Consider the following 12,820-nt stretch of genomic DNA (forward strand, 5'->3'; position numbering starts at 1 on the left):
CTGGCCTGGCCCCTGGCCTGGCCTGGCCTGGCCTGGCCTAACCTGGCCTGGCCTGGCCTGGCCTGGCCTGGCCTGGCCTGGCCTGGCCTGGCCTGGCCTGGCCTGGCCTGGCCTGGCCTGAAGCCTGAAGCCTGGCCTGGCCTGGCCTGGCCTGGCCTGGCCTGGCCTACAACCTGGCCTGGCCTGGCCTGGCCTGGCCTGGCCTGGCCTGGCCTGGCCTGGCCTGGCCCTGGCCTGGCCTGGCCTGGCCTGGCCCCTGGCCTTTCAGCCTGGCCTGGCCTGGCCTGGCAACCTGGCCACCTGGCCTGAAGCCTGGCCTGGCCCTGGCCTGGCCTGGCCTGGCCTGGCCACAGCCTGGCCTGGCCTGGCCTGGCCTGGCCTGGCCTGGCCTGAGCCTGGCCTGGCCTGGCCTGGCCTGGCCTGGCCTGGCCTGGCCTGGCCCACCTGGCCTGGCCTGGCCTGGCCTGGCCTGGCCTGGCCTGGCCTGGCCTGGCCTGGCCTGTGGCCTGGCCTGGCCTGGCCTGGCCTGGCCTGGCCTGGCCTGGCCTGGCCTGGCCTGGCCTGGCCTGGCCTGGCCTGGCCTGGCCTGGCCTGGCCTGGCCTGGCCTTTCGGCCTGAAGCCTGGCCTGGCCTGGCCTGGCCTGGCCTGGCCTGGCCTGGCCTGGCCTGGCCTGGCCTGGCCTGAAGCCTGGCCTGGCCTGGCCTGGCCTTGGCCTGGCCTGGCCTGAAGCCTGGCCTGGCCTGGCCTGAGCCTGGCCTGGCCTGGCCTGGCCTGGCCTTCCTGGCCTGACCTGGCCTGGCCTGGCCTGGCCTGGCCTCCTGGCCTGGCCTGGCCTGGCCTGGCCTGGCCTGGCCTGGCCTGGCCTGGCCTGGCCTGAGGCTGGCCTGGCCTGGCCTGGCCTGGCCTGGCCTGGCCTGGCCTGGCCTGGCCTGGCCTGGCCTGGCCTGGCCTGAGCCACAACCTGGCCTGGCCTGGCCTGGCCTGGCCTGGCCTGGCCTGGCCTGGCCTGGCCTGGCCTGGCCTGGCCTGGCCTGGCCTGGCCTGAGCCTGGCCTGGCCTGGCCTGGCCTGGCCTGGCCTGGCCTGGCCTGGCCTGGCCTGGCCTGGCCTGGCAGGCCTGGCCTGGCCTGGCCTGGCCTGGCCTGGCCTGGCCTGGCCTGAGGCCTGGCCTGGCCTGGCCTGGCCTGGCCTGGCCTGGCCTGGCCTGGCCTGGCCTGGCCTGAGCCTGGCCTGGCCTGGCCTGGCCTGGCCTGGCCTGGCCTGGCCTGAGCCTGGCCTGGCCTGGCCTGGCCTGGCCTGGGCCTGGCCTGGCCTGGCCTGGCCTGGCCTGGCCTGGCCTGGCCTGGCCTGGCCTGGCCTGGCCTGGCCTGGCCTACAGCCTGGCCTGGCCTGGCCTGGCCCCTAACCAACCCCTGGCCTAACCTAACCTAACCTAACCTAACCTAACCTAACCTAACCTAACCTAATAACCTAACCTAACCTAACCTAACCTAACCTAACCACAACCTAACCTAACCTAACCTAACCTAACCTAACCTAACCTAACCTAACCTAACCTAACCTAACCTAACCTAACCTAACCCTAACCTAACCTAACCTAACCTAACCTAACCTAACCTAACCTAACCCTAACCTAACCTAACCTTCCTTTAACCTAACTTTCAACCTAACCTAACCTAGCCTAACCTAACCTAACCTAACCTAACCTTTTTTTTTTTTTTTTTTTTTCTCGGAAATCCTCATGGACTTCCCTCCATGGGGAGAGGCGGGAGTGTGCCGGACTCTTACCGGCTAAAACCCCTGTGTCCTCCTTACGCATGGGCGGGGCCGCGGGAATCAGTTCTTCCCGCAGCCCGCACTGGTGCTGGCCCGCCTTGCGGGCCTCGCCTGGGCACGGGGGTGAGGTGTTAAACTCCCCGTGCAACGCCTCAGAGGCGCGCGTCGACACCCGCGCCTCCGCTCGGGTCCGTTGAATAGGGGCGGGGACTTCCCCAAGTCCTTCGCCCCTGGACCCGTTCATGGGGGCGGAAGAGGGCGTTGTCTGCCCTCCTCCGGCGCCCGGCGCTGCGGGCGGGATCGGCAGTTGAAATCTCCCTCTCCCGTTCCGCAGCTTCCTTCTGCGACATCACGTCCTCGCAGAAGGACACCACTGCGTCCCACGACTCTGCGCTGCCGACCATCTTCCGTACCACGGCCGGCAGCGACAGATCGCCTACTTCATTTGTGAGGACACGGCGCTGCTCCTCCCAAGCAACACACTGAACGAACGTGTGTTGCGCCGTGTCCCCGCCATGGACGCAGTGGTGGCACCGAGCGTCCGGCTCCCTGCCTATGCGACACAGGTACTTGCCGAAGCAGCCGTGCCCCGACAGCACCTGCGTCACCCTGAACGACAGGGCCGTGCCTTCTCCCGAGCCAGTCGTCGAGCACTGGCCGGATCGCCTCGACGGTGGCGAGGCCGGCGGTAGGGCGCAGAAGCCTCTGCCGCCATTCCGCCACCAAGACCTGACGGAGCTCTGCTCGGCGCTGCGCTATCTGCCGCTGCACCGGCCTCGAGTCCCGTGCCCGCTCTTCCTCGCGCCACCGATACAGCGACGCGAGTACTTTAGCCTCTAGGTCCCAGGGCGGGGATCCGGCCAGGACGCAAGCCGCCTCGTAGGAAATCGTGCGATACCCGCGGACGACTCTGACGGCCATCGCCCTCTGCGGTCTGCGCAGAATGGCTGAAGTGCTGGCCGCCAGGTCCATCGCCCAGGGGCCCCATATAGGGCCATGGACCGCACGATTCCCACGTACAACCGCCTACAGGCGGCGCTCGAGCCCCCATGTTGGGAAGCAACGTTGACAGCGCGCCCGCTGCACCCATCAGCTTGGGCACCAGCCGCCGGAAGTGGGGCCGAATTCCCATCGGCTGTCGAGCACCAATCCCAGATACTTCATGGTGGACTCGACAGCTATCCGGCTCCACCGACCACGATGTGTGATCCCGACGGCGGCGCGCGTCGGGGCCATGAAACACCATGGCCTCCGACTTTGAGGGCCACCTCCAGGCCCAGGCGCCGGATGCGGTTCACCACCTGTGACACCGCAGCCGTGGCTATCAACGCTGCTTCCTGTGCGAGCTCCCCGGGCAGTGACAAGCGTGTCGTCCGCATAACACGTCAAGTCGGCGCCCGACGGAGTTCGCCCTCAGCACAATCGTAACCGATGTTCCACAGGGCGGCCCCAGCACCGATCCCTGTGGAACACCGCACGTCATGGTGCCGACCGGCACCGTCATGTCCCCGATATGTGACGCATCTACCTTCTAGGTAGGCCCCTACTGTGCGACGGAGGTAGGGAGGCACGCGGTGATATCTCAGTGCCTCCCGAATACAGCTCCAGGGCAGGGTGTTGAACGCGTTGGAGATGTCTAAAGACACCGCCAACACCACCCCACCCTGGGACACCGTCTCCTCCGCCAGGGCTCTCACGCGCATTATGGCGTCTACGGTGGAGCGCCCGCGACGAAAACCAAACTGGTTGTCGTCCAGGTCCGGCCCCTCTCTGCACAAGTGGCTGACGAGGCGATCTGCGATGACACGCTCAAAGAGTTTGCCCGCCTCGTCGAGCAGCACTATGGGCCGGTACGCGGACGGCGAGTCCGCGGGGCGCCCCTCCTCCTGAGCAGGACCAGCCTCCCTCCTTCCACACACTGGGAAACTGACCCTGCTCGAGACATGCCGTGAAGAGCCCTCTCAGCTGGGGCTCTAGCTCCTTCAGAGCCAGGACGAGAGCTCGGCCAGGAACTCCGTCGGGTCCGGGCGCCGTGTTCTTAGCGGAGCCGCGACACGGCCGCTCTCGTCTCTGCTTGCGTCACCTCGGGGACATCGGTGCTCTCCTCTCGGGAGAGTCTGTGGCCGAGGGTGAAGCCATCGTCGGGGAACGTGTCCCGCTCGCTCAGGGAAGAGCGCCAATACGACCGCCCTAGCAGCTGGGGCTGCATGCTCTGCACCAGTGGAGGCGCCCATGCACGCAGCTTGCCCCGTACCCAACGGTAGGGGCGGCCCCACGATCCCGATCCAGGGACCCCAGCAGCTCCTCCCTGGCACGCGACTTAGAATCGCCGATGGCCAGCCACAGAGTCTCCTTGGACGCGCTGTACACCTCATACAGCGCGTCCTCCTCGGCAAACCCGTCGACGTCGTCTCCGGTATCGTGTGTACTGGCGGCGAGCCGCAACACGCGATGCGCAACTGCGCAATCTCGGCGGTCCACCAGTACACCTGGCGCCTTGCGGACTGTTGGCGGACGCGGGCATGGACGCGTCGCAGATCTGCGTCATCGCCCCGAAACCGCAGCGCCACCGCTTCGACGTCGACGGGGCCGTCCGTCGCCGACTCCCAAATCCAGGACTGGACTAAGGCAGCTTCCTCGAGCAGTTCCTTGTCGATGCACTTAAGCGCCCAGCGCGGGCCGTCGTTGATCGGGGCTGTTGGATGGCGGCCGCTCGCGGTCTGGGCAGAGACGTCGAACCGGATATACCTGTGGTCCGACAGCGTCTCCACCTCCACGGCGACACGCCAGTCGCGGACTCGGCTGGCGACAGAGGGGCTAGCGAACGAGACGTCCACTATCGACCCGCCCCGCTGCCGCACCCTAACCTAACCTAACCTAACCTAACCTAACCTAACCTAACCTAACCTAACCTAACCTAACCTAACCTAACCTAACCTAACCTAACCTAACCGGGACGCATTGGCTCGATCAAAGATTGGATACTGCTGAGGGCGCCGTAGTGGAAATAAAGTCATATAAAATCCTGCAGGCTAACCTCCAAAGAAAGCAGCTGGCGACCGCCGAGCTGCTCGAGTGTGCTTCACGGTCGAGAACGGCTTTTGCTCTTATTCAAGAGCCGTGGGCTCTGTCCGGAGAATGCGGGGCTACCGAGGGTCGCGGATCTACCAGGCTTCGGAGGAGGGAGAGGGTACTGTGAAGGCTGCCGTAGTAGTATTCGACCATGACCTCGATGTAATCCAGTGCCCGGAACTCACCACCCACAACATCGCTGTGGTGAGGATCCGGACCCGAGCCTGGGAAATCACAGCGGCGTCGGTATACTTCGAGCCGGACAAGCCCATGGACTCGTACCTGGAGCACCTCAGAGTGATTCGGCGGAAGCTAGGAAGTCGCCATCTTCTCATTGGAGGCGACTTCAACGCCCCATGGTGGGGAGCCTCACGGAAGACAGCAGGGGGAGGAGCTGTGCTCCACACTGGACGAGCTGGAGTTGCAGGTGCTCAACAGCGGCACCCTGCCCACTTTGACACCATCCGAGGGGCAGGAGATACTGCAGTCACGTCGACGTGACGGCATGCTCCGCGGATCTTCTCTGCCTGGTGGAAAGCTGGAAAATTGACGAAGGTCTGACGAGTTCCGACCACAACGGCATTAAATTCAATATAAAACTACAAAAATCATTTGGCATTGCAGCAAAATCAACGACTAGGAAATTTAACACCAAAAAGCAAACTGGGACCAGTTTCATGAAAAGGCCCAGTTTAAAATAGAAATGAACATAAATAAAGAAAAATTAGAAGAAATTAATAATAAAATAGATTTAGAAACCACTATACAAAATTATTTAGATATAGTAAACAAAACTTGCGAGGAGACATTACCCAAAAAGAAAAATTCTGACAAAATTACTTTGCCGTGGTGGTCCCAGGAGCTCGTCAGCCTAAAGAAGGCGGTAGCCACCAGGAAGAGAAGAGTCCGCTGCGCTGCTCCAGTCCGAAGGCAGACCGTCGTCGAGGAGTACCTGCAACTAAAAACGAATATGAGGCAAAGGCCAAATGCTCAACTAAGAGCTGGACAGAGTTCTGCACCAAGCAGGACAGGGAGGGATGTGGGAGGGCATCTACAGGGTGATCGGACGAACCGCAACACGACACGAAGACGCAACCTAACAAAAGTGGTGTGAATTTGACTCCGGCAGAATCCGCGTCGCACCTGGCTGAGACCTTTTATCCCGAAGACCTGGAAGAAGAGGACACAGAAGAACACAAGAACATCCGGCGTTTGGCCATGCGGGTAAACGACCCGGATCATGATGAAAACCATGACCGCCGTTTACAGCGCATGAGCTTATGACCGCGGCGTCCTCCTTCAACCCAAAGAAGGCGCCAGGTGCGGACGGTCTCACCGCGGACATCTGTCGCCAAGTAATCCTCCAGGACCCAAAGGCGTTCCTTGCCCTGGCCAACAAATGCCTCATTCTGGGCCACTTCCTAAGAAGTGGAAAGAAGCCACAGTCGTGGTACTGAGGAAGCCGGGCAAGGACAACTACACAAGCGCCAAATCATACAGGCCAATCGGGCTCCTGCCCGTGTTAGGAAAGGTCCTGGAAGATGGTCGTCACGAGGCTCCAGTGGCACCTAGTACCGAGGCTGAGTACCCGCCAGTACGGCATGCCCCAGAGAAGCACTGAGGACGCCCTCTATAATCTAGTGAACCAAATCAAGGTCGAAATCAAGAACAAAAAGTTGGTCACCATCGTCTCACTGGATATAGAGGGCGCCTTTGACAGCGCCTGGTGGCCAGCCATAAAAGGTGAGACTGGCGGAGGAAAAGTGTCCGGTCAACATTAGGCGGCTACTCGACAGCTACCTTGGCGACAGATGTGTGCGACTAAGGTATGCCGGAGTCGAACACTTTAGAAACACGTATAAGGGTTGCGTCCAAGGCTCGATTAGCGGGCCGATGCTCTGGAATGTCCTCCTGGATCCTCTCCTCAAGAGCCTGCAGGACCGCGGGGTTGTGTGCCAGGCGTTCGCCGATGGTGGTTCTGCTGTTTGCCGGACATACTGCGCTGGAGGTGCAGCGACATGCCAATGCCGCCCTCGAATTTGTTCAGGAGTGGGGAGTCAAAAATAAACTCAAGTTTGCGCCACATAAGACCTGCGCAATGCTGCTGACTAACAAACTTAGGTATGACACCCCACTCCTGCGCATGGGCGGGGTCGACATTGGCATGTCTCGCGAAATAAAGATCTTGGGCCTGACTATAGACGACAAGCTGACTTTTAACACCCACGTCGCCAACGTCTGTAGGAAGGCCTAAATAGCAAGCAGCTGCAACGAGCTGCAAAATCAGCTGGGGACTGCACCCCGATGTCATCCGTACCATATACACGGCAGCAGTGGAACCCGTCATCTTATACGCCGCGGCCGCATGGTCGCCCGCAGCCGAGATCTGTGTCCGCAAGCTCCTCAATACCGTCCAGAGGGCTTCGCACAAAAATCTGCAAGTCCTACCGCACCGTCTCCCTAAACTCGGCCCTACTACTGGCCGGGTTACTACCCTTGGACCTGCGTGTAAAGGAAGCAGCCGGGCTATACGAGGCTCGCAAGGGGTCGACCCGGCTAGTGCTAGGAGACCGGGAGGTCGAGCGGGTGGTAGGATTTGCGGAGCTGCCACATCCCGCCTTGCGTATGGGCCTGACCTTCAGAAGTCTAGACGACCGAAGCCTGGTAGACCAACACAACGTGCAGTCGCTCAGAATATTTACAGACGGCAGCAAGCTCCAGGGCAAAGTCGGTGCTGCGCTGTCCATATGGGACGACCAGACCGAACTGCGGAGCCAAAAATTGAGCTTGCCAGCGTACTGCACAGTCTACCAGGCTGAACTCCTGGCCATATGCAGGGCCACTAGCGAAGCCCTGAACAGCGGAGCAGAGAGCTGCGGAATATACAGTGACTCACGAGCTGCTTTGCAAACAGTGACCAATCCCGGGTCTATGCACTCCCTCGCAATCGAGGCGCGCCGAAACCTCAGCGTGGCCTTGACCCGTGGCAAAGCTGTGACCTTGTTCTGGATCAAGGCCCACGCCGGCATCGATGGCAACGAGCGCGCCGACGAGCTTGCAAAAGAAGCAGCACTTTCGAGTCGGAGGAAGCCTGATTATGACCGGTGCCCGATCTCATTCGTCAAGGGGGATCTTCGAAGCGACTCTCTTGACGAATGGAACAGGAGGTATAAAACGGGCGTGACGGCCTCCGTCACGAAAGTGTTCTTCGGATGCGAGGGAGGCATATCGCTTGGTGCGCAAAATACAGCCGCAGGGCATCGTTACTAGCATCTTTACGGGCCATGGGGGGTTCTCCCAATACTTGCACCGCTTCAAGTGTCGGGAGAGCCCGTCATGCGTCTGCGACCCTGCGGTTGAAGAGTCTGTCCAGCACATTTTATTTGAGTGTCCAGTGTTTGGGGCTAAACGCTACAACCTCGCCCAAAAAATAGGAAACAATGTGACGATCGGCGAAGCCTACGGGCTCGTCGCAAGCAAAAGAACTAGAGCCGAATTTATGGAATATGCGGAAGCCATATGTAGGACTGTAGTGGAAAGGAACGCATCGGACTAAATCCGAGCGTTTCCCTCCCCAAAACTATAAAAGAGACACAAATCGATAAGACATAAAATGTCTCTGATCATGTCAGAGGTACACCTGACGGCAGGAGTGGGTTTAGCCGGTAAGAGTCCGGCACTACCCTCAGGGGTGTCCATGAGGATTTCCACTCCTGCTACACTTAAAAAAAAAACCTAACCTAACCTAACCTGTGTCCATGAGGATTTCCCACTCCTGCCACAAAAAAAAAAAAAAAAAAACCTAACCTAACCTAACCTGACAGACTGTGTGACTTTGTCTTTTTTTTACTTTCGCTAACTTTACGCTCAACTTCGACTTACTTGTACTTCATTTTATTTTGGACTTTGACTTTTAATTCGACGTTAACTTTGACTTTGCACAAAGTTAAGATACAGTAAGTTAGGTTGCACAAAATACTTTTACAGAAAGATGGAATGCACAAAATTAGGTCTCAGAAAGATAGGTTATGCACATAGATAGTTCACAGAAAGTTAGTTTGCACAAAGTTAGGTTGCATAATGTTAGGTTGCCCAGAGTTAGGTTTCACAAAGTTAGTTTGCACACAGTTAGGTTTCACAAAGTTAGGTTGCACACAGTTTCATTTCACAAAGTTAGGTTGCACACAGTTAGGTTTCACAAAGTTAGGTTTCACAAAGTTAGGTTGCACACAGTTAGGTTTCACAAAGTTAGGTTGCACACAGTTAGGTTGCACACAGTTAGGTTGCACACAGTTAGGTTTCACAAAGTTAGGTTGCACACAGTTAGGTTTCACAAAGTTAGGTTGCACACAGTTAGGTTTCACAAAGTTAGGTTGCACACAGTTAGGTTGCACACAGTTAGTTTGCACACAGTTTGGATTCACAAAGTTAGGTATCACACAGTTTGGTTGCACAAAGTTAGGTTAGTAGGCGTAGAGTTCAGTAGATCTGGTTTTAGATGTGCTCTGTCTGTTGTTGTTTAGAAGTTAAGACTACTGCCAATTTTGCATGTAATTATTCATCAAAATAATGTTAAGGCTTATAATTTTGAAAAGTCAAGTTTTGTGAACTTATATTTTCATTATAATTATGTATTTGAGATAGTTGTCACTAATTTTATCTGTGCTTCCTACTTGGGCTTTTGGATTGCGAATTTTACGCTCCGTTTTCGGCAAGTTATTCGCCATTCTTTATGAAATTTTGTTTATTTATGAAAAAACAGTTTTTCGACCAAAACTTTAAAATTTTGCTCTATACTTACCTAATATTATATACCATTGGATAGCTCTCGCCGAGACGCTTCTTTTGACACCACTTTTGTTACGATATCTTTTACGAAACGTCAAAATTGCCCCGCACCCACCCGGTGTGTACAGGGCAGGTAAACTTTGCCTCAAGGTCATATTGTGATTACCGCGTTTTGAATGAAATTTGTCTCGAAATGGCTTGTAGTTGCCTGCACAAACATCTTTTGTTCTAACAAAACCCTCATAGTCGTACCAGGGAGTGTCAATGCGAGTGTTTTGATATTAACTTTTCGATATGTCCACCCGACAAATAGTAAATAGTAGGTTTATGAATTAAGTGGTTCAACAGTAGACATTTGTAAAAAATAATGTTTATTTTATACTAGTGTAAGTCTAAGTGGACACTTTTCCCTATATAAAAATATAGCAAATGAACCATTTATATATATTTATATATAGTACCTGTAATAGCACCGCTCCACACCAGCATTCAACTTCTCATTCAATTTAGAGCATTAAATCGTGTGGAGTATAATATATTTTATAATGTCAAAAGGCAACGGCCGGCAGTCAGCGCGCTTGCCGCTACCACACAACTCGGCTCGCAGCCCGCGTGCTGCAAGCGAGCGGACCTTATGCGTACAGTGCGCCGACGGCAGGCTCATTACGCGCCGACTCCGAGTCGGCAGCGAAACAATGTCATTGCTTGCTCGCAAGTCCTAGGCGTGTTCTATCATAATTGTCTTAAAACAATATTGATTTTGCGGTGACAGCAAGCTTACACCTCGCGGCCACTGCGCGGACTGTGAGCTTACACGTCGCGGCCGGCGCGCGGACCGCGAGCTTGCACCTTGCGGATAACGCGTAGTTAGCGCGCTGGCAGCTAGCCGTAGTCTAAATTCGAGGCGACGCCGCGCTGCAACTGTGCTATTGTGGTACCGGTATAATGTGCCATGACCTTTAGACGTAAGGCGTAGGGGGGTGATTCTTCGAAACACAGTTTTGACGTGTTTTTGACCGAAGAACACATGCAAATATCCTTCGATTGGAATACCAGTTTCAGGTTTTATGTAAAAGGTAAATGTCTATCGACGCCTTATGTAACTAATTAGAATTTATTAAAAAAAACGATAATTAAGTTAGCAGAAAACAGTAAAACCTAATTAGTCTGGTGTGTCCCAACGACGGTTTTGGATGCATTATTTAACTTTCTGCGAGCTACGGTCGCGTTACAATAAAAATAATGAATCCAAATGATCTTTAAATATGTGTTTCTTAATATTTTAATATTAAAATATAAAAAAAATGGTGTATTTTCATAATTACATAAATTTAAAAATTGTCCCCGACTAAATTCATCATTAAGCTGGCTCGATTTAAAAGTCGTGGTGGCCTAGTGGGTAAAGGACCAACCTCTCAAGTATGAGGGCGCGGGTTCGATCCCAGGTCAGGCAAGTACCTACCAATGCAACTTTTCTAAGTTTGTATGTACTTTCTAAGTATATCTTAGACACCATTGACTGTGTTTCGGATGGCACGTTAAACTGTAGGTCCCGGCTGTTATTGAACATCCTTGGCAGTCGTTACGGGTAGTCAGAAGCCAGTAAGTCTGACACCAGTCTAACCAAGGGGTATCGGGTATGTAACTGGGTTGAGGAGGTCAGATAGGCAATCGCTTCTCGTAAAGCACTGGTACTCAGCTGAATCCGGTTAGACTGGAAACCGACCCCAACATGATTGGGAAAAGGCTCGGAGGATGAAGCTGGCTCGATTTGTTCAAACATTATCTATAGTTAGTTACAGCCTATTTATCGTCCCACTGCTGGGCACAGGCCTCCTCTCACACGGAGAAGGATTGAGCATTAATCACCACGCTTGCTCAATGCGGGTTGGTGATTTCAGACTATATAGTCCAGGTTTCCTCAAGATGTTTTCCTTCACCTTTTTATCAGCCATTGGTGTCTAATAATACTTAGAAAGTACATACAAACTTAGAAAAGTTGCATTGGTACTTGCCTGACCTGGATTCGAACCCGCGCCCTCATACTCGAGAGGTTGGTTCTTTGCCCACTAGGCCACCACGACTTTTTCGTTAAACATTATCTATACGTAAATAAAAAATATTTGAAAGAGTAATATTTACTTGTATGTGATCGCACCGGTCAGCACCGAACGGTGACAGCGAGTGCTCGTGAGCGGACGTATTTTTGCAGAAAAATACAATCGCAAGTTGTCATCTGGTGTTTGTAAGGCGAGTAGTCATATCAATCTGTCTTAATTAACTGATAGTGTGTATCTACTATCGTTTTGTTGCCAAAGCAAAGTGTCTTAAAAGAGGGTTTTGCTAACATTAATTGCATGTTTGATGCTTTACGTTTATAAATAAAGGAGCAGGATTTGATAATCTGCGAATTCCTATTTTTTCTGTCCCCCATTAGTCTGGATTCATCTGGCTCTTAAAGCCAGATGAATTTGAGCGGGACATATGAATTAGATTTCATTCAAATTCGGGCATATGTTACAGGTATGTCTAAAGACATTTCTTAATTGTAGTTAAGTATACTTATTTGTTAATTTGTGTTGGCTTCTAGTGCATTGTTTTTTGTTCAAATACCGTGGAAATAATTATACTTATTTTTTAATTTCAATAAGATTACTTAAGTAAGTAATACAAAAAAATAAAGCAAATGGCCTGTTGGTTTTTATTCCGAAGTTCAATTTCTGTGCTGTGCTGTTTTGTTTTTTTTTTTATCGTCGCTAGAATAGCTTTATATTTTTTTACATCCATATTTTCAAAATGGCACAACGAAAATTACAAACAAGAGAAGAAATACTAAGAAAAAGGCTAGCGGATAAGAGAAGATATGACAGAATAAATAATAATGAAGAATTATGGAAAGAAAAACAAGAAGGAATAGACAAAACTATATTCGCAGGAAAGAAGAAAACAAAAAACTACTGATAGGAGAAATGAATCTCAACGTCTGATTCATTTTCATAAAAAGTTCCTGAAAAACTCAAATTTAATTATTCAGCGTTCTGCAAGTTTGGGAGATCTAACCTGATTTTCGATCAAGAGATACTTTTTTAAGAGATGGAAGTAAACATTTTAGTGTCGATTTAGAAAATATAAATCCATACTTAATAGACACTGATGATGAAAAATTTAATATTTTTTATTAATT

The 12,820-nt window shown here is 53.4% G+C and overlaps 1 protein-coding gene across 1 annotated transcript; it reads left to right on the top strand.

Annotated features, from left to right (window-relative positions):
• The first annotated feature begins 7,152 nt into the window (after positions 1-7,152).
• Positions 7,153-8,118, top strand: LOC135118123 (uncharacterized). The gene has a single exon (XM_064039249.1). The coding sequence runs from the start codon at positions 7,153-7,155 to the stop codon at positions 8,116-8,118; it is 966 nt and encodes a 321-aa protein (XP_063895319.1).
• Positions 8,119-12,820: the final 4,702 nt, after the last annotated feature.

The sequence above is a fragment of the Helicoverpa armigera genome, chromosome 18 (assembly GCF_030705265.1).
Source record: "Helicoverpa armigera isolate CAAS_96S chromosome 18, ASM3070526v1, whole genome shotgun sequence".
NCBI lineage: Eukaryota > Metazoa > Arthropoda > Insecta > Lepidoptera > Noctuidae > Helicoverpa > Helicoverpa armigera.

Bases quoted from the DNA above. Each gene is read 5' to 3' on its own strand.
- LOC135118123 (XM_064039249.1), top strand. From the start codon at position 7,153: ATGTCATCCGTACCATATACACGGCAGCAGTGGAACCCGTCATCTTAT.